This window comes from Etheostoma spectabile, chromosome 20 (genome assembly GCF_008692095.1).
Source record: "Etheostoma spectabile isolate EspeVRDwgs_2016 chromosome 20, UIUC_Espe_1.0, whole genome shotgun sequence".
Lineage (NCBI taxonomy): Eukaryota > Metazoa > Chordata > Actinopteri > Perciformes > Percidae > Etheostoma > Etheostoma spectabile.
The window spans coordinates 13,495,176-13,517,694 of record NC_045752.1 but is presented as its reverse complement, the minus strand read 5'-3'; the positions used below and the strand labels follow the sequence as shown (position 1 = coordinate 13,517,694).

Sequence of the window (22,519 nt, the reverse complement as noted above, 5' to 3'; positions counted from 1 at the left end):
TCAATCACTGAAAAAAAAAAAAAAACACATTGCATCGAATGTGAAGCATTACTGTGAGCATGTGTGTTGACCAGTGACCATGTGTTGCAGGGCAGCCTGCTACATGACTTGCAATGATGCATGTTACCAACAGAGAGCAGCCATGAGTCACAGTCAGTTGTATAAAGAAAACATTCATGCTGCTTCTGATGGATAGGCTATGGAAGATTTTCTTATATATTCTTTTTTGGTGACTGCTTACTGAAAAAAAGAAGAGGCTAATAGCACACTAATGACTTATGTCGTGACAGTTATGCCATTTCAGTGTTTTTTCATTAATAAAGAATATAGACAAATAATGCTTAATGCACATTGAACTTAATTATGCACTAACTGTGACACATCACCCGCCATTTAATGATGTTTACAGAATCACGGTGTCTGTATTCTAGGATAGTTTTTTTTCAGGAGCAAGAAGTTTTAAACAGTTCTCTGTTCTTTTAACAGGCCTAAATTTGATACACCGTCTGATATGTTAACCTACACGCCTCCAGTTTCATATGAGGACGATGAGAAACTTCCGACATTCACCACATTCAGGTGATCTCCGTAAATTCCGTCTCCGATTTCATGTCCAGAACGAAGTGGTAATACTCATGGTCATCATGGGCGTATACATTGATACTAGACTGTTGTTAAGTGGTTTTGTTTAGAAATAGATATAACATTTGCAAATTAATCGAAAAAGACTTACTTTGAATAAAAATGGAGGAAATACATTGTGATCAAATTATTTTCGATAAGCACGCGCATTTGTAAAAAAAAAAACCGAAACGTATCAATACGTAATTCTTTTAATATAAATACAATGAAAATAACATAATCAATAATATTGATCCAGTTTATATGTGGCTGAGAAACGCAACCCTTTTTAGGGCTTGCTTGGTCGTTACTTTGCAATCAAATAGTGATTTTTCCCAGTATTCCCGGTAGCGCCTGAATGCAGCATTGATCCCAGACCGGGCGGTGAGGAGCTGTGGGGGATTTCGTCCAGCCTCCTCTCACGCTTGTACAGAGTTGTTTAGTGGCTGTACACAAACAGACGGACGGCACCGACCTGTTGCGAAGAATGTGACAGGATTTTTTTTTTTGTGTAATTGTAGAACCTTGTCGCCAAACTTGGGCACATTTTCGTCTCTGTAACTGTGTTAAAGAAGTCATGGAGCCTATAACAAAGTGGACGCCAAAGCAAGTTGTCGACTGGATGAGAGGTAAGTCTGTAACACTTCATGTGTAACGTTAATTTGCATTTTCTTGACGTAAACAATAACCAATTAACGCCATAATTAGGTGGTACTCAAATGGCTCTTTGTCGCATAACTTTCGGTCGCTCCTCGGTTATCTCGAGCTAGTTTCGTTGAAACTGCTCCTGTTTGACGGTGACAACATACCTCCACCGAAGCACTTTTAACAATGGGACTGCATTTTCTTTTATTACCCTCACTTAACGTTGCATGTGTTAGCAAGAAGAGCTATTTCACGTATGCTAGTCCGATAGTCTGTCCAATATGAATACTTCTGATAAATTGCTGTTCATTGGAACCTTTGAATCGTGCTGTGTGTTCCCTCTTTGCTCTTAGTGAGAAGTATTATCTTAGTTGACTTCAACACTATTGGAGATAGAGAAGAAGTGTTTGATTCAGTCACTGAAGCACTGGTTTCCAAACGTTTCTTTGTCACATATCCCGATGTCAGTAACAATTTAGACCACGGACTCTAATCTGGCAGCGTTTTGCCTCAGAGTCTTAAATCTAAAACCAGTTTTGTTGTTTATTGAACTAGTTAGGACGACGTGAACAGAGTCACGGTCTACTCACTCATTGTCCCCATTGTTTAAGTAATACTTCGGCTGTGCGTAACCAGCAACGTTACTCGTTTTGATGTTGACCTCAGTTTTGAAATCAGTGTCGTGGTGTCGCCTGCTCTCAGAATCAGAATCAGCTTTATTCGCCAGGTATGAGGACACATACGAGGAATTGGTCTTTGGAGCATTGTTACTCACACTGTGCTTACACATACATGTCAACCAAAACAGAAATATACACACTAATATATACACAACATATACATACTCTAAACAGAAACAATATAGAGGCATCTTTGAGAGAGTTAAAATGATTGTAACTCCATTCATCACTTTGCAACCAGAGCTCTGTTTTTTGTGCTATTTAGGAGCTGACACTCCATAAAAGCCATACCTGTTTAAAGAGTTAAAAAAAGTGCTTGCTATGGCAATGACATCATACAGTAGGCAACGCTTTGAATCCGAGTTCAGTCACAGCATAGCTATGTCTGGTGAGGGACACCCAATGTTAGGCCCATGTGAAGTACGGATGGAAATCTATCGTCCTAAACACAAAAAGTGTGTCTTCAAAAGGAGTAATTGGCTGTTAATATGGCCGGTGGTTTGCTTTATTCTCACAATTTGTATCTCAGGGTAAGCTTTTTTCTCCCGATTTTGAACTATGATGGTGTTTTAGGGCAGTATCTGCTGATTGAGGCATGCCTGCCAGTGATCATCTATAGTTGGTAGCTAAAGGGGATTGTGGAGGGGTTAGTGTCAGTGTGTCCACTGAAAAGAGCTTCAGCCAGGGTAGAGCTTCGGCCAGGGCACGCATGGATGGGGGGGATTAGTTGTCAACACAGCCCCCATTGCTGTCAGGCTCCTGCCAATCTGACTCAGCAGTTGTCTCTATAGGTCTTTACCAGTGGTTTTTCAAATCCTTACAGACGTGGTAGAAGTGAGTTTACTGAAATGACAGCAAACCCTTTTGTGGTAATATTTCATATATCCCATTCAGATACAAGCCCAGTGCGTGAACATGGGGTGTTAAACACAGGGTCAACTTATATTTGATCATAACAAGTGATGGGCAAGTATCAGGTCATTCTCTCATTGTTAAACAGGGTTATAATGAATTTAGCCAAAAGTGGTCACTGCAGTGTTGTCTGTACACTTTTACTGTCTGTAAACTTTCTTTGTTGTAGTCCAACAAGGCTAAATAGCCCTTTGCTTTGGTTGGAGGGCATTGTTGGTGGTGTCAAGTCTTAATTCATGTTTTTAAGACTAATTAACGTTTGTGTCAGCTCGTGCTCCACAATTGTATTTAACATCTTGGTGTCCAAGGCCAGAAGTCGCCAAGGGCGTTTAAAGAAGAGAAAAGACCTTGTGTTGTCGACTCGTCAGTGACCGCTGTACAGTACACAGCCACAACATAGCATGTAACCACTGACTGTTGCTTGATGAAAACAGTTTGTGTAATCCATTTCACACCAAAGCTAAGCAGCATCCCACCAAATGAAAACCCATGTCGAGAGCAGCGTCATGGCAGCGTTGACCTGTTCAACCCAATCTCAAACACGGGTGTTTCAAGAGTTGTTGTGCCTGTATAAGAGGAGGAAAAAAATGTAAACTCCCAGAAAGCACTGTAGGGAGACCTTTGCTCTCATCTGCCTCAGGTTGTTTTCCTCAGTAGGACTGTGACATTGTGTGTATTGAGGCTGTTGTTAATCACTTGCATTGTTCAAGGAGATCAAGCGGTGGTTGGTGGATTTACTGCCAGTGAAAGGACGTTTTGGTTCTTTCATTTTAAACACTTGTTTTTTGTTTGGGAGCTGGAGTTTCCCTGTAGCACATTTCTTTTACCACAAGCTCTGATCTTCCAGCTGGACCTGTGGTGTTGTGTGGTAGGTATTCCATATGTCATGTGCTTATCATGGGGTAAACAGGCGCTCTTCTAATATCAGCATAGATGTCACAGGACTATGTTTTTTAATCTGTTAATTAATTACATTTTGGGTTGTGTATGACACCCCAAAAAATTGGGTCATGGATAGATTTGAATAACTATATCCAGTAACATTAATACAGTGACCCACATACCCATGTTCACAAAGTCAAAAGTTTAAATCATATGCTGCGAGTCATTCTCTAAATATAGGACTGAATCCACATGGGAAATGCTTTAGCAGTAAACTGCTGGCACTGTCAGATGAATATTTAGCCCCAACTCACCTGAATAGTTTCTAATTTACCAAACACACTTACATTTTATGTCTCCGCACTTGTCCACCTAGTGCCAAGTTTGAACAAAGCATCCCAAACATGCAAACCTGCACAACTACTGTCTGAGTGTCTTTTATCAAATTCAGTATATGCTGGATATCCTCCAGCATTTTCTATACTTAAATACTGGCTAATCAAATTTCAAAGCCCTGTATCTGGACATAGCTTAGGCATGGGGATTTCAGGGATGGGTTTATTTTGAGCAAGAACTCCTGCTGATCTAGTGAACTACATCTTCAGACCCAACAGCCTTGTTTTGCACGTCTATACAAGGGCTCGCTCTATTAGCTTATCAGTGATGTGTATGGAGCTACAGTTCCAGATGTGTTGTGTCTTGTGTGTGAATGTTACACGTAACCAGAAGTCTGATGTGAATGGTCAAATAAAAGTTGAACATGTGTTCCTTCACCACATCATGCAGCGCAATTGTTGTCATGTAGATGGAAACATAAGAGTAGTAGCAAGAGTGTGGGTGGCTGTATCCTGCCTCTCAAATAACACCAAAGTGCCGAGGAGGCAATTAGCTTGTTAGAGAGGTGGGAAACATGTGCTGAATGTGCTTTGGTCTTTGACCAAGTGGGTGCTTGGAAAAATAACAGCATTGGGTCTGAGTCCACAAATGCTAAATGATTCCACTGATGGGTACCTTCAGCAGCCTTATCAATAGTGATGATTGTGAGGTGTGGGCAATGATAGCCCATGATCCTTATCTGGCTAAAAGAGAGACTTCCTAAACTGGAGTGTGAACAGACGTTGTGCAGACACCTCACCCTTATTAAGGCATCCACTGCCTCACTATCCACTGCCAGTGCTATCGGACAAGTGGAGTTCTATGTTTGGATAGCCTCCACAGGCATCATTAATCCGTTTTAGCAACCCTTATTCTGTAGGCTGTGTATGCATCACGGATGACAGGTCTTAAAAATAATCTAAACGTTGGCATTAAGAACAGCGGAAATCTGCCTACTCCTTCTAGTGGCCTCACATATACAAGGAAGTAACAAATTGAAATCATTTATTTAGTTGAAAGTCAATCTGACATTTTGACATCCCGTAGTTAAAACTCCTGTCTTTGTCATTTACCAGTTTCCAGTTATCTGGCCATTTAGCTTTTAAAATTGATCGATTGTGTTCCATTGATGGGCAGATGTTACCTTTCCATAGAAAATGGCCTTTAGAGTTCAGGGGAAGTGCTGTAAGAGGATGCCCCCTGGGGAGAGCTGACTGAAAGGGATTGCTGTGGTTTCATTCCTGTTGACCCTGCTGCGGCCTGGCAGGGATTGACATTAACTTTTTCAGGCATTTGTCCTTAGGACAAGTACATTTACATTTCACTTGTCCATGCACAAAAGTCACTTGTCCGGGTAAAGAATTATCATTTTATATATATATTTTTGTGTTTTGCTAATGCAGAATTCAAACAAACTGTTGAAAGCATCCAAATACTATCAACATTAATACAAATGAAACAAATGTGTCTCAAAACTAGATTTCCCCTTCAACAAGAAAAAAGGATCTCCAAACTCCATATATAAAGTAATACTTTGCACGCCGGTGTGCAGTGTATCACCAGAGGTAGTGGTGACTTGAACTTATACTATATCTAAAATAATTTTCTAGACTTAACGATGGATTGTTAACTTTTTTTTTTCTTTTTCTCTTCAATTTCTCTTTCTCCGGCAGAGGCTGATTTACCAAGGCATCATTTAAAAGGTGTAGCTACTTTACAGATGATTATTAGCTGATATTTAATCCGCCAAGTCGCAGAACTGAGGTTTTACAATAAATAACGGACAAACGAGCAGTGGAGAAGTAACGTTACGAGGCAGAGAGCCAGATGCTAAATGAGTCCGATTAACTTCATGATTTATCCACAAGATGTGCACTGCTATCGCCACGAGTGACTTCTGTATTTGGCTTGTTTTCTGTCTATGATGTGGTGACAGGGTAACATTAAGGCAGAATTAGCAAGCTGACATTAGCCAACCAACACCTGCTGGCTGGCGTGCTTTTATGCTGCATCGCTACAGAGAATGAGCTGCGGGCTGGGTTTAACGTTGGCGGTCCGCTGACCCGCTGCCGCCGGGTCTATTGTTAGTCGTCCGTTGCCCCGGATCGTGGGGAAAAAAATGTATTTGTTTCAAATCAGTAACATAGACAAAGAGTGACACATAAAGTGAAGTAACATTGGATTTTATTTTTTTTTCAAGTTTTCACTTGTCCAGTGGGGCAAGTAAATGTCTTTTCCACTTGCCCTACAAAAAATCCACTTGTCACAAGCGGACAAGCCTTAATGTGTGGTGTGCCAGCCTTGGGTCCTCAGGAGCTTTAACATATGGGGACTTCTAGAGGAATCATCAATAGTTAATTTCATTGTCCTAATTTAGCGAGGAGGAGACAAAGACAAAACAAGAGTCTGTGTTTTCATCAACTTAAAGACATCATTGTGTACAGCACTTAACAGGGCTGATGCTTTTTATCAGGAAACCAAAATCAATTTGTATTTGCATGCATAGTCAACAGTTCTTCTCTCAGTGCCCGGCGAGGAAGACCAAGTGTCACCCCGTATGCCTGCCAACCTGGGCTCGACCGGTTTGCTTTTCATTCAAATCTAAAATGTGCATTGCAAATCTCCCAGATGATCTCAGCTTAGCAGGACCTGCAAGCTATTTGGCCCTGCTCTTCCCTAAGAGCATTGGCCTGTGAAGTGCCATGCTTAAGCCATGGGAATCAAAGCTCCAACCTGAGGGGACACAGCGGGTGCAAGTGCAAATACGGGTCGCATGCTGACTGACCTCTTGTGCAGGGATATGTGAATCTGGCCACGCTCACTGGTGTGTTGGTGTCATTGCCTCAAGACTCACTCTCACAGTCAGGGCATTTCAGTTTTTTTTTTTAGATATATTAAAGTCTTAATTTTCAATCACACCAGATCTGTGATTGTATGATTCAAACTGCAGAGAAGGTAAAAGGACCTAAATGGCTGTGTTGGTATTGCTGTCATAGCACTGCTAATGCATTTATGCTCAAATGACCACAGAACATGAGAGGAATGCAGTCAACTGCTGTTTTTTCCCCTACCAAACTAAACCAGTAGCTCTGTGAATGAGTTGTCAAAACAGGTCACACATGTCCATTGTTGCTCTTAAACGGATTTAAAATGCTGAACTTGGTTGAGTTGATGGCACCCCTCACTGACCAAATACACACAAAGCTCTTTCATCCCGCCACCAGCTTACTCTGTAATGGAGTGTAATGTCATTATGATTATGAAGTGATCTGTAGTTTTATGAACTGTTACCCACTTTTGAGGTTAGCCGGGCACTTGGGTAGATGCCAGATCAGAGCTTGTTCAGAACATGTTCAGACTAGTCCATTTTTTCCCAGTCTTCCACAGAGACTGAATGAATTCCTGGCTATTCACACAGTTTAAATCTGCCGTCCCTGTAGGAAATACAATCTTATGGTTAATAAGAGAATCTACTGTCTTTCATTTTGCATTACAATGTTTGTACTTGCAGAATAGTGTTGTGTTGGTATGTAACATCATAGCCTCCATGCAATACTAATTATTGCATGGAGGCGATCTGAGACTGCCAACTCTCTTGTTTACTTGTTACATTATAGAGTGCTGATAGATAAGACAGCTGTAAAGGGTTAGTCTGTGTTTTCACAGCATTGATGAGCCTTGAGGCCCACTGTCAGCATGGCTCCATGGGACCCTGGATGGATGAAAGCTTTTATTTTAACTTTTAACCGGGAAACTAAAAAACACCTGGATGATTAAAGGGAAGCCCCATACTTTCTTCATGGTTATCTTTGTTTTTCATGCAGGTTTACTGAACACTAAGGTGTATATTACTCTATTATGGAAAGGTCAAACAGCTGATAAGAGGACACAAGTGTGCCAAGCTTCTGTTTTTATTTTGTTTTGCTTGAAAGTCCCCAAGGGAGCCGACTGACATGTTTACGAAACAAAAGCAGTGAAGTCATTCGTACTGTCTTTCAAAGGATCTCTTGTACTTTTTGTCCATCTTCCTCCGGACTTTCCTATCACAGGTGTTTTATTATTGTCATATTGTTTATTATTGTCACCCATGTAATAGGTGTTTGCTCTTCCGACAGGCAACACGTCTAACATGAAGCTAACTTATCAGGATACAGGTCAGCTATGATAAAACCACCCTGACTTGCTTTGTCAAATTGGAATTTGTTGTGAAATCTCTCAACCTACTGGATTTAAAAACCTCTGTTTCTGCTGGAGGCTGGAACTTGATAAAGCTCATGTCCTATCTCAACTTATCTTGACTTAAACTCTTAGAAAGTTCCAAACAAAAACATCTTCTTCCCTCAATCGCAATTCAATAAATTGTACAAACGACATAAGAGCAAAATGTGGGTTTTGAATTTGTTTAAGCAGGGTGTGGTGGCTCCTCTTTGAGAAATTTCTCGGCCTGAAGAAACAATGACAGGAGAATCTGTTGTTCCGTCCTTTTTTGTTTAAATTGGTGCAAGCACCTGGGAAAACCCTCTCACCTGCATTTCATCTGTTTGTATGTGGCACCCTTTCCAGTCAACAATACATTTATCATTTATAGAAACGTGGCTCTCCCTTTCTTACCATGTCATGGCTACTGTGAGGGAGATCCACATGTGGTGTTTGTGTGTGGTGGTGTGTTTGTGTGTGTGGTGTGTTGTGTGTGTTGTGTGTGTGTGTGTGTGTGTGTGTGTGTGTGTGTGTGTGTGGTGTGTGTGTGTGTGTGTGTGTGTGTGTGTGTGTGTGTGTGTGTGTGTGTGTGTGTGTGTGTGTGTGTGTGTGTGTGTGTGTGTGTGTGTGTGTGTGTGTGTGTGGTGTGTGTGTGTGTGTGTGTGTGTGTGTGTTGTGTGTGTGTGGTGTGTGTGTGTGTTTGTGTTTTGTGTGTGTGTGTGTGTGTGTGTGTGTGTGTGTGTGTGTGTGTGTGTGTGTCATTTCCAGAAAGGTTGATTAATGTGCATTGTCCTTATAAATGAAATAAATAAACAGACACATCTCAAACCATGTAAGTTGGAGAGACAGTAGAGTAAGCACAGCATGCAAATCGACTGTATGGTCTGGATGCTGCGTCACAGGCGCCCTGTCCCGGCCTGCGGGCAACACTCTCTTTGCTACCTTTCACGGAAGATGACTCATCGGCCCCCCTCGCAGCTGGGAGAACGGGATCAGCTGCACACTGCCTGTAGGCTGCCAGAGTGATGTCTTACATTGCATAATTCTTTGTTATATTCACTCCTTTTTGTCTTATTTAGAGAAATGAGTCATTGGGATTTTTGTGTGGGAAAGCTGACTGTGTGCGTGTGTGTGGTGTTGTTTTTTTAATTGGTCTTCTACACAGAGGGTAGATGGACTAATGATGCTCTCAATCCTTTTGACCCCGCTCCTCCTCCTCTGACCTGGACACAAGCCAGCTATAAATCCTTGGATTGTGGTCACATTCTCCTCTTGTCTTCTCTCTCTCCTTCAGCCTCTTCTAACTTCCTCAAACCTTCATTTGCCCCATCATCCCCTCAACCTCTTCCCACTTCCCCCGTTACTATAGTAACCTTCATTTTATTTAGAGCTCCAGCCAGTGCTTTGGCTCTTTGTTGGCAACCATTATGACTGAGGGGGTGACTACCAGTAGCACTTTGCGCTGTACCAGTGAAGCGTTCTTGCTGGGTTTAGCCTGGGTATGCTGAGGACCGGCTCTCCACTGTCCTAGAGTCAGAGATAGACCCGCTGTCGGTTTTAATCGAGTAAATCCTCTGCTTGGCTTGCCAGTGGACTTTCTTTCTACATTTCCAGCCAGGGTTTTTAACAAGATTTAAGGGGGGATTCACCTTCTGGGAGATTTATGGCACTTAGCAGGTTCTTATCCAAAGATGCTCATAGGGAACCCCATTAGGAATAAAGCAAGTGCTACACTCTGCCACAGGGGCGATATGAAGCTATCTTTAATTAACGGCTTGTTTCTGTCTGTCATATTGTTAAGTTGGAAGAAGAAGAAGAAAATATAACCACATGCAGTGCTAGCACACTATTCCCATGGCAAACTAAACAAGTGGGGCACATTTCCTCCACCCAACCTTGCTCATCTTAATTGTGGTTTTCCATAGGCAGCTATTATGGTGCTGGTAAATTGCTCTGTAATCAGGGTGTAGGGCCACCCTGATCATAATCCATACATGTGATGGGAATAAAAGAACTAAACTGAGTTTCCTGTGGGTTTTTTCTGTGACATGTTTGTGTCTCACAGGCTATGGACCTATGGGTTAACTTTGATGGGGGATATCTACACTCAAAAGTGGTCATTTTGTCTTTTGTTCGCCTGGTTTTTGGCCTCTTTCCCCCCCATCTTTGTCTCTTTGTAAAGAACGGCGGTCTTTAATTATAGTTTTTGTCTTAGGGAAATGATGTATAGGTTGTAGCAAAGTGAGTGTTTTTAGAAATTCTGTTGACACACAAACTACACAAACTGCACAATCTGTTATGCCACATCCCATTTTAGTTGTGACTCTCAAGCCACACAGTCAGTGTCTTAGTTGCCTTCTAATTTAACACCTATTGTGATTAAAACTGGAAAACATAAGACCATTCCCAGATTCCAAAAGTGACAGTCCCTATTGTACTGTGCACTTTCAAGACACAAAGACTGTGACTATCTAGGGATAGATGTCAACAGGCAAAACCACAACAATATAAACGTTGGAGGGGCCAGGAAAGACGATAGATTGTTGCGTGGGTGTAGTGCTTTCTTTAGTGGGTGTTTATGCTAGTTGTAACGAGCTGCAGCGTGGCCAGGCGGCCGACTGGCTGGAGAGTGATATGTGTTTATGTTGCCCTCAGAGGTTATTGCTCCAACCCCTGCCCCTGTCCTACACATAAGCATTGGGTTGCTCCCCTGCACACAGTATCACTGACTCATGTCATTTCAGGAAACTGTACATGCAGCTTTTCCAATCTGTCTTTGAATATCCCTGTGCTGAACTGTTAAATAAATCAGAGATATCTCTGTGTTTACCACCATTATAAGTTTACAAATCACAACTACATGAAGATGATACAAAACCAAAATATCACAAATGTCTGTAATGTAAAGTGTAATTCTTTTATCGTAGGGCTCAACAGTTTGCACTCAATTATACAGGGCAGGCACAACGTGAAGAAGACATGGGACATTCCTAACACTTTTTAAATTGTCCAATCGTGGTTACTTGAGAACGCAGATAGGTGAACTGATCGGCAGCCTGACCGGCTAGATACATTGAGCCGGCTAACGCAAACTAGCATGCTTCTGCTGAGAAGTCAACAACTGGTGCACTGTATAAACTATACAGTTAAAAAGCATGCACACTAGAATTTCCGTTTCATACAGAAAGTAGACATTAATAGACTATTTTGACAGTAATTGTTTGGGTTACAGGGTGTACCAGACCGAGGCTGAGCGAACAAATACACGTATCATTACAGCCCTAGTGAACAGTGGCAAAAGATGACAGGCCACACGTTCGATGTTAAGAACTGTATGGGCAGGAAGACGATAGAAAAACAAATAATGTATCAGGTTGCAAACTCATCAACCCAGACAACCAGTTTTTTTGTTTTTTTTCCCACGCCCTTAGCTTAAGAAACAACTGTTTTGGTTGATGTAGGTATGCAAAGACGGTCAATAAGGCCCCTGCAGCAGTCTGCTTTATCTCTTCCTCTACTGTTTCTACCTTGTTTTTCCTCTCTCTCCTGATCTGTTTAGCACCAGAAGTCATCATGTATCAGGTCATGTGATCAGCCAAAGTACCCTTCAATGACCTCCTGTGGGCCTCTGATCTGCTTTGTTTCCAGACGTCACCTCTCACCTCACCAATATTAACTAAGCGGTCCAAAACGCCCTCAAACTTGGAAATCTGACTGGATACCGGCAATTTGATTGGGGTTGGGTGCTTCTAGAATTGGGGATTAACTGAGCCCAGGGGCTGGCACAGATAGTTGCTGATGTGTTTAAACCACGACAGCCCCCCCCCCCTCCTTTCTTTCATCAGTCATTGTCCATCACCCTGTAAGAGACAGAGCTGCTTTTGTCTGCTTGTGCAGGGACAAACCTCAGCTGCTTTTTCTCATTTAGGAAGCCCACTCGGGACATGTCACTGCCATTTTGTAGTTGTCTGTTTTTAAGATTAGGGTACATGAAGTGAAACACTCTTTGTTAGCTGGAGGAAGCAATGATAAGATTAAAACATGGGTCACACAGGGTCATAGTCTGTTAAGCTGTCAGAGATATTTATTGTCAGTATCCAAACCTATCTCCAGTGCAGTTTCAGTTGCTGCAGAAATATCATGGAAACAGCTGTCAGTATTTTGAAACATTGCACAACAACGTATAACTTTGCCCCACTATTAGAAAAGCAACTGATTAAAAGCAACCATAAAGCCAAATGATTAGGTGTGAAGAGTCTGATCAAAAGCTGTAACATTATTGTTTTTAGATCAGGAGACAACACGCTTGATGGAGAGCACCATTGTCTAACTCCTATCCCCAGTTCCCATTGGAAGCCCAGTGTGTGTGTGTACAGGCTTTGTTTTCTTGTGAAGTCATGCGTTAGAGGATAGCTTAGCAGTAGCCGAGAGGAGCTTTTTCTTTTTTTCTAATTACAGTACGGCCTGGTCCATCCAGAGACCATTGTGCCAGGGTGCAGTGAATTCCCACAATGGAGCTGCTCAGCGGAGAACAATGAGTGAAATTCCGTTCCCTGCAGCTTCGGCCTGGCTGACAAATAAAGACAGCAGAGTTACAGTGGCTTTGCTATTCTACACCCAGTAGCTTTTCCCACTTGCCAGCCCTGTGTGTGTGTGTGTGTGTGTGTGTGGTGTGGTGTGTGTGTGGTGTGTGTGTGTGTGTGTGTGTGTGGTGTGTGTGGTGTGTGTGTGGTGGTGTGTGTGTGTGTGTGTGTGTGTGTGTGTGGTGTGTGTGGTGTGTGGGTGTGTGTGTGTTGTGTGTGTGGTGTGTGTGTGTTGTGTGTGTGTGTGTGTGTGTGTGTGTGTGTGTGTGTGTGTGTGTGTGTGTTACAGGGAGGCTGAAGCTCCCACTGGGAGCACAGGGTGGGGTTGAAAGATGGGGGAGGTGAAGAGGAGGGAGCTAGTTTCATTCTTTCTGTAGGAGGTGAAAGACTGTTGGTTCTTTTCTGGTGTAATCAAACCCCTGAGAACGAAAAGTTGGCAACCAAAGGCTGCACTGAAAGCATTGTTGATCACAATTGATCATAGATCAGACAGAGCACTGCACTTGTATAAGACTTGATGTACAAACCTGTACTTATGACTTTTTCATCACACTAATTCAATGGTTCCTGAGCTCTCACATACTTGGCCATTTAACACACAATGTGCTGTTTTTCTTGCTTCTGTACAGATGGGAAATGTTAGAGATTATGACAAGAATAGAGCAGCCATTTGCGAGCGGAAGGGTCCCATTGTTTACATTGCCAAAATGTGTGCTTACACAGCCTTTAAGTAGTCTGTAGAGCTCGAAGGCCTCTAACAGATCTGGTTGCACTAGTTGCATTCAGACTACGGAATCTGGGGTTCTTGCTCGTGTGTGTCTGTCTGTCTGTCTGTCTGTCTGTGTGTGTCTCTCGCTCTCTCTCCGTCCCCATCTACACACTGAAACTGTTGCGTTGATAACCTGTTCTCCACATAATCAATGTCTACTGAATGGGAATTGGTGGGTGGTAAGAAAGACCCCACAGTGAACAGCAGGTGCCATACTGAGACACAGATAGTCCCCTCCTATTCTGTGTTTGCTTGTTGGACCCAGATTTCATTCAGATGCCCTCTTCATGCATGTCTTTTTTAACTATATGTGAAAACTTTTAGAATGGAGTGCAATCAAAATGATTATAGTTTTAGTAGAGTTTGTACAATGCTACTGTCAGACCATTCTTGATATTTTTATTAATTGATTCTAAATTAACTATAAAATGTCAGAACAAATAGTCTCATAATATCCCAAGGTGATGTCTTCAAATTGCTGTTTATGTTTTCCTCCATTAAATCCACAACATATATTCAGTTTCTAATTGTATGAACTGGAGAAAATACAGCAAATTCTCACATCAGAGAAGCTGGAATAGGATATAATTGTTCTTCATAAATGACCTAATAAATTATCAAAATAATTCTCTTTCATTCGACTTAATAATTAATTGCGTATTCGTTTTGACTCAGATCTGGATCCACATCTATAGATTTAATTTGTTACTGTTACAGGCAATTGAGAGAATTTTGCAGCCTTTTGAGTGCTATCTGGTTTGCTTTTGATCTTCTCTTTTACAATTTTATGAAAACCACCCTAAAATCATTCTAGAAACAGACCACTCAAGTTGGGAATGAACTCTTTATTAGGATAATTGGTATTTTGTGTTATTGCAACATTGTACCAAGCTTTCATGTCTGGTATAGTTAGTATAGCCTGTCATGAGTTTTGACATTTCAGTTAAGTTGTAATGACAATGAAGTTTTATTGTGGGGGGGCAATGAATATTTGTCCAGCTTTTTGGCAATGTGATTGAATTTGACATTGGTACTGTGTGCCTGTGCCTCTGCTACACAGTCACAGCCACTTGCTCTGGTTTGAGGACATTTGCCACATGGTTCACAGAGGCCATAAAATTCCTCCTAAGTGTTTCATCCTGCGCGGGCTGTTGAAGAGCATTCACACAGTCCTCCCTTGTGCTTACCCCTTTGCTCAATTCACAATTACGTGACACTATATCTCCTTTACCAGTTACTCTACCTTTTAATGAAAATTGATAGTCTCACACACATACACACACCCCAGCTGCCATTGATCCAGGCCCAATAAATATTTTATAAGCCCCACAGTAGGGACACCCCTCGTTTATTCAGAAGGTGTCAATGGTTGAGTCCTCAATCACTGATACCATTTAAAGTAGTAGGTTTCTTTCTCTAATGCACATAAACGCACTTACAATTGTGGGTGTATGTGAATATGTGCAAAGAAAACATTTGCCAGTGAATGAATGAAAGTGAAATCAGTCTAGAGGAGAGGATAGACCCCTTAATCATCAATTAGCGGTTGCAGATTCATTCCTCCCACTCCCACTTCATTCCTTTCCAGACTGTTTTTCCATATCTAGTCTGTCTAGATGATATTGTGTGGTTTACGGCAGCCAAGCTTAACACACACACACACGCACATACACACGCACTGTAATGCATCAGTAAGTCTAATTGTAAGCTGAACCACACGTTTCCCTTCTACCCTTTCTTATTGTGGTTGGTGAGGAGAGTGGCACCCTTTCAAAGGAAATGCCTTTTAAACACAGCAGGAAGGAGAAATCCCCCCTCCCCCTCTTTGATCCAAGTCATTGTTTTTATTTGATGGCATTCACGTGACAGTTTTTGTTTGTTTGTGTTGTGGGATCAGACCAGTACTTAATTACAATGTGATGTGGATTCTCCCGCTGTTGGCCTGTTAGGGGTTAAGCTTAAAATTCTCCAAAGTCTTGCTTCTGAATTAGCATGCCAAGGAATGAGAAAAATCCAATGAGCTTAACTAGACTTGACTTGTGTAGAGGCTAATGGTTAACAAGCCATGATGGAATTTCACTTTGACACAGTGGAGGTGACTTGAGCTCTCACAGATATTTTCTCAAAGACTGAAAATGCTGTCATGAATGAACTTTGATGCCATAGTGGAATTTTAATGGCCTTAAAGGGGAGTCTGTAGTGTGAGCCCAGGGGCTACACAATGCAGCATATTCAGATGTGTAGTGTTACTGTGATGTCACTTTCTAATAAACATTTATCTCAAAAGACTGCAATACTGGAATGTTGAGGAACTGTAAAGCAGGTAGCATGTTTTGTGTTCTTGTATTTGTTTAGCCTTGTTAACACTGTACTGAAATCTATTCAGCATATCGAATATTTCCGTTTGATTTTTTTATTTTTTTTATTTAGTCATGCCTATTTTAAACCAGTGAGAAGAGACCATCTCTAATATATGATATAATCAAAATGTTCCAACATTGGCAGAAAATTGTGTGTTCATCACTCAATTAGAAGCTGATTGAGAAGGGCCTTTTAAGCCTAATCAGTTTGTCTAAACCTTAATTTGCATTTTTTTCATGTGGCCTTGTTTAGAAGAAGTCTCCCAGCTAATCCTGCCTTGTACTGACCAGTGTTGGAGAAAGAGTTATCTAGCTGATGTGATCTTACCTAGCTACAGCGCATGTGTGACTCCCAACAAAGATAGTATACGTAGATATGTCTCACTCTGTAGCTTAAACAGAAACCCAAACAAACAGGGTGAAAACAAGATTGGCACAACCTCAAAATACAATTATGAACCTGAAAATGAGCATAATATGGACATATGGAAAATAAGTAGATTGTATGTATAGTGTGTACCCTGATGCTTTGAGAGAGACACACACACACACACACACACACACACACACACACACACACACACTAGAGGATGGATACCTGAACCGAGAAATGATGTTTGGATCGGGCTTGGTCACATCAGCACGGTAAGGCATTTGTTGTAAGGTGGTGCTGCGGCTCCTTTAAGAGAGCTCAGTGCGTTTGGTGGGTCTGTGTGTGTGGAAAGTGGGCAGAAGTGAGAGAGAGAGAGAGAGAGAGAGAGAGAGAGAGCGAGAGAGAGAGAGAGGAAGCAGACGTGTAGATGTGACCAGTTGGTGGAATAAGTTTAAGTTTTGTACACAGTGTGTGCGGTGTCCGAAATAAACCCAAGACTGAAAGCCAAGTTTATTTATTTGCTCACCAGAAACAGGATTTCAACCCCGACGTTGATTCGTTCATTTGTATTCAAACAAAGCAATCAGGAAAGGTTAACATTGGAAATTTCAAATTAAACCGCTTATTAAAATGCGGCCCGATCCGCACTCTAAAACACACACACACACACACACACACAGTGTCGCAGAGGCATAAAGCCACAAAAATGGCTCAATGACCACAGAACACACCCAGTGGTTCTATGGCATACATTTTATATGGATGCCGTTATCTGCTGTTAAGTTACATGTTCCTAAGTTGTTGTTTTTTACTTGATTGTCAAACTGAAAATGGATTGACCAACCCTGTCTCACACTGAAGAACATTATTTGTAAGTGTGTGCGGTATGATTAGAGGGAGCAAGTGTGTCTTTCAGCTGACAGGTCTTTCAGAAAAGCAGGGCGCAGGGCCATGTATCTGCAGCTGCCCTTCTCTGTGCACTCTTTGATGGAAAGAAAGATGGTGTTTACTTCTACACCCACAGTTAAAAACACACACACACACTGTTGTCTAACTTGAAGATCCACCGAGAGACACTGTATTTAACTTATTCTACAGTATCAGAAAAGCCTTTTGCAGTTCACTACAGTTCACAGTATAATTATGTGAGTTACATCCTTGAATGTTCAATCACCCGCGCAGTTGGTAGTGTAACTATCTCATTTGTTATTGGTGCTCCAAATAGTAGCACAGACCATGACACTGGTACGTTTGTTTTTAAACGCCCACACCCATACACACACACACCCCCATACACTCACCCATATACTCACAAATATAGCCCTCCATTGTTTAACCCACCAACAAACCTAAAGGTCACAACCGTTACTCTGTTGTTGGTGTGTTTGTCTAGCAAAGAGAGCACTCCCACCTGTTCCTTATCTGCACTGTACATGCACACTTACACTATTAGAATTAATTTTGGTTTGCAATGGGGCAAATAGATTTAGCATATGACAGTTGAACAGAAACTTTCTACGGTAGCAAAGCAGACTGATCTGTTCTTTAAATGTCTGAGTCCCTGCATTTGCCTTTTTTATTTTGTGTGTCCAGGTTTGGATGACAACCTGCAGCAGTATGTGAGCAACTTTGAGCGGGAGAAGATCAGTGGGGAGCAGCTACTGAAGATCACACATCAAGACCTGGAGGAGCTTGGCGTGGCCAGGATTGGACACCAGGAACTGGTGTTGGAGGCTGTCGATCTGCTCTGCGCTCTGGTCAGTAGACCTCCACTGCGAGTGTGTGTGGCTAATGTGATGTGTGTTCCAGATACAGTAGAATGGATAAACAGGTAAAAGCACACACATCATGAGGGACACAACTGTATCTTCAGGAAGGATTTGTGACAAAACAGGGGCTTTTGTCACGTCACTGTCCCTCCCCGTCGCTCTCAGTGTGCCTTCCCTAAAAAAGAAAAACAGCCTGTAGTTTATGGTTCGACAGCTAAAGGAACCAGCAATGCAGAAATGCAAAGGCCGATCATTTTCCATACTGCTTATCAGGGTGGGGAGACACCACAACACACAAAGCAGCCCAAGGACATTGGGGAACAGCACTGTCACTCAGGAAGAGGACACATTGCGTCAAAAGGGCCTTGGGCTAGATTTGGCAGTTAGAAACTGTTAGATTATAAGAGGAAGTAAGTGATAGTCATATGGCGACAAGTGACAGTTTGATCTGTTGGATAGATAAGAACACGCTCCACACTGTGCCTTACAGGTTAAGTGTCCTTTACACACAAAATACATACAAACACAATGTATATTTGTTTTTTGGTTGCTGTTCAACTATTAGTCACTTTGGGAGCGAACCATTGCTCTTTTGTCCATCATCACAGCGCATAGCTCCTAGAAGAACTGCCTGTGTGTGTGTGTGTGTGTGTGTGTGTGTGTGTGTGTGTGTGTGTGTGTGTGTGTGTGTGTGTGTGTGTGTGTGTGTGTGTGTGTGTGTGTGTGTGTGTGTGTGTGTGTGTGTGTGTGTGTGTGTGTGTGTGTGTGTGTGTGTTTGTTTGTTCGCGCCGCGAGAAAAAGAGTGAGGCAAACTGTCCATGCTCTAACTGAAAGAGAACCAGGTTTTCCAGCAGATGGGATCGATATAGAGTTTTATCACTTCCTGTGCCATAAAAGTCCCAGATTGTGGTCCCTGCGTTTTGATCAGTGTCAGCATTTATGCTCTCTTAAAATGCTTTACATTAAATGTTTGGGGCATGGTTATTTTTTCCCTGAAGCAGTTCAATCGTCTCTCTCCTACACGCGGCTACATCATGCATTGATGTTGATCTGAAAGCTGTAGGTCAAATGGGTTTGGCTCAACAAATGTTATAGCCTCTGGATCCTGTGTGAAGCAAAAACGTAGGATTTAGTGTGTGGTTTGCAAACAACTCTCATCATTACTCGCATCTCATAAAATATACAGTCTACATGGCAGCTTGTAGCTACAATCTTGAAATCTATGCGTCTGTATTTTTTGATGACCAAGGTCAAACCAGACAGTGTACGAGTTTACCTGGGGTAAACAGGGGTATTAAAGGGTATTAAGATTTGATAGACCTAACTTTCACCCAATCAATACATGCTTCCATTGTTTCTCATTCTCCAGAAAGCTAAGATAAGCAACCTGCCCTACACCTGTTAACAGTATGTCCTCTACCTGCAACCACTGAATGTGGACACCTGGAAGCACTTGGCGCATACATGGGTGCCTTTTTTTGGTTTGATAGATTTACTCATCATAGAATATGTACCATATGGTACATTCTGTGGTACATGACCTCTTTTACTCTTAAAAGTAAAGGCCCAGATTTTTGTTCATCCCTAGAATCTTGACATCATGGCAGTAATATTTCAAGGCATTTTCCTCTTGAGCGGCTTCATAAATCTGGCCTCCAAAATGCCTCATCAGCATGTTTTTGTTAATTTAAGTAAACCCTTTTCCTTGCATGTGGAATTTATTCTCCCATCAAAGTGAGCTGTTAGTTTTTAGCACAGTGTCTGTGTGTGTGTTTCACTGTTTAGTCTTAAGCAATTACTGAGTGTTTTGGCACATTTCTGTCCCTTCTAACTTTAGGCCAGTAATGCTGGACTCTCTGCAACCTCTCACTGACGCAGTCTGGCTAAATGCTTTTTGTCCGTTATGGGTTTCCTTATTAAGATTGAGGCCTTGTGGGAGACATGCCCCATGGGAGGAAGTGAGGCCCCCAATTCAATTAGCTTTAACCGAGGCAAGGTCACTACTACCGACAGAAACACAGGCCACTAGCACCGGAAACCCCCACAAGCTCTCACACTCTCCCCCCACTTTCTCTCTTTTTGTTTATTGTTAGGTCAGACACTTCTTGTTACTGCAGTCACATTCATCTGTGAGACACTTTGCTACCAGGCTTTGCTCCTGAATTTTTAACGTTTAAGCATGTGCACATATTTTAAAGATTTTAACTTTTTGTATATCAGGGACCTGAGCTGTCCTGTTAGCAGTGTCAAACCTTTATCATAATGACCAAGGACCTAACGTTACAAGCCAACAGCCCTTGCGGAAACCTCTATACTCGTGCTTCTCTTCCACCTAAAAGCTATCGAGAGCTAACTGCTGCCTAGGGACAAAGAGAGAACATTTCAATTCATTTGACTGGTCTTCTCTAAGCCATGATGTCTTGTGCAGAGTTGAAACCCAACACTTCTTTATTTATTCTCAGACCCCAGCGACCCGCACTAAGACAGGCGTTGCAGTCATTGAACATACAGTATATGACGCATCATCTTGCCTGGTCATGAGTCGCAGAGCTGCTGTGAATGTATTTTACCATTGCCTAGGGAGAAATCTGTCCCAAGGTATAAAGTAACCCTTAACCTTAGATGTCACATTATTGCAACACACACAAATGCACACACTCTCTGTCTGAGCTACAGGCATTTGTATCTATTATAGTCAAGTCGGATGCATGGCAGGAAGCGCTGTATTGTGATAGCTGTTCTCCATTTCTCCCAAAAACATGTATACCAGTGTATATGAGCCCCAACTACTGTAGAGCCAACCGGAAAAAAAAGCTTCTGCAGTCTTTTTTTTTCTAGATGAACTAAATGTCTATAAAAAGGTACTGAAAAGGATGAAATGTTATTAGAAGGAATCTCATTTATTCAACTGGAACCACAGATTTAGCTCAGAATTTTTTTTTAACTCAACTGGCAGTGTGGGACAAATGCTTTCTGGACATCTGTGGGCCAGTTAGAACTGCTGTGACTGGGTGATTCGCCTGCTAATGAAAAAGCCAGGAGAGATGTTTGATCTAGAAAACACTCGCACTGCCTTTGTGCTACAGTTCAGATTTCATTGTGTGGAAGACTGAATGAGAAACCGAACCATCAAATAATTATTTTTCCTTTTTTTCTTTATATTACCTGAGTTTATTTATCATTTATGATGTTTCAACAATCCATTCCATGTTAAGTGTGCCATGAGTAAGGCTGCCTTCAGCTACTGTATGATTATTAGTTATTCCAGTGAATCCTTGAGAACTTACTAAGTAGAATGATTTGTATGTTGTGGATTTTTAAATCATGTTGGAGAAAGGCAATGAAATAAAAGCAGACACTAACCACTTACAGATCTCCATTATTTCTCAAACACGTGCTGTTTTAGTCCTTGCTAAACATATTTAGCTGCTGGCACATCACACATACAGCAGCCTTGCTGACAGCGATGCAACACTGTGTAAGCTGATATTTACCAGGACAAGAGCCAGACTGTTTACTTTTAACTAACACATTACTCCCAAACCCATTTATTCAGTCAAAACAAAGACTTTAAAACAAGCCTTTTCAAATATTTGATATATGCTCTTGAGCAGTCTCAGACGTACAAAGCCCCCCTGCGGTCTAGAAAACTAGACCATGCGCACAAATTCATAATCCGTTCTCTTGGTTTTATAAACGTGAGCAAAGTTGGAAAGATATTCAGATTCGAACTTCTGGGACCAATTACTCTATAGCGAAATGACATTGAATCACAAAAGACTTTGATCTTTCCTAACGCAGTAAGGTTAACAATGAGCTATGAAAAAAAAAAAATTCAAAAAGAGCCATCCTCCAACCTGGAGAAACAACACTGGTCTCTAGTAGCAGCCAGCGGTGCTTAGAGACCGTCTATAAACTACAACACCAACACAAAAATATCCATTAATTTAATGAGTAAATAAGGTAGTGTCTCCAAACTTATTTTTTAACAGGAAGTGCTGTAGTACAACTAGGAGGAAACAAGTTATAATTGAGTAATAATAATAATAATATAATTATTTAATCATTAAATTAATATTTTGTTGTGTGGAGTTTATAGTCAATAAGCGCTGCCGGCTGCTACTAGAGACCAATGTTATTTCTCCAAGTCGGAGGACTGCTCGTTTTAAATATGTTAGGAAAAATGCGTCTTTTGCAATTTAATATCAATTTTCTATAGAGTAATTGATCCCAGAAGTTTGAATCTATGAATATCTTTTCTGCTTTGCTCATACTTATAAAACCTAGAGCACAGATTATGAATCCGTGCGCACTGTCTATTTAACCTAGGGAGCAGATTTGTATTCTGTGCGC

At 41.6% G+C, this 22,519-nt stretch overlaps 1 protein-coding gene across 2 annotated transcripts in view; it reads left to right on the top strand.

Annotated features, from left to right (window-relative positions):
* Nucleotides 1-986: 986 nt before the first annotated feature.
* The window catches only part of LOC116670118 (connector enhancer of kinase suppressor of ras 3), a 49,707-nt gene continuing 28,174 nt past the window's right edge, over nt 987-22,519 (top strand). For both annotated transcript variants that reach the window (XM_032500451.1, XM_032500450.1), the window contains exons 1-2: nt 987-1,250; nt 17,991-18,154. In XM_032500451.1, coding sequence (XP_032356342.1) covers nt 1,199-1,250; nt 17,991-18,154 — 216 coding nt within the window. In that variant the 5' untranslated portion in view covers nt 987-1,198. The remainder of the gene's footprint in view (nt 1,251-17,990; nt 18,155-22,519) is intronic.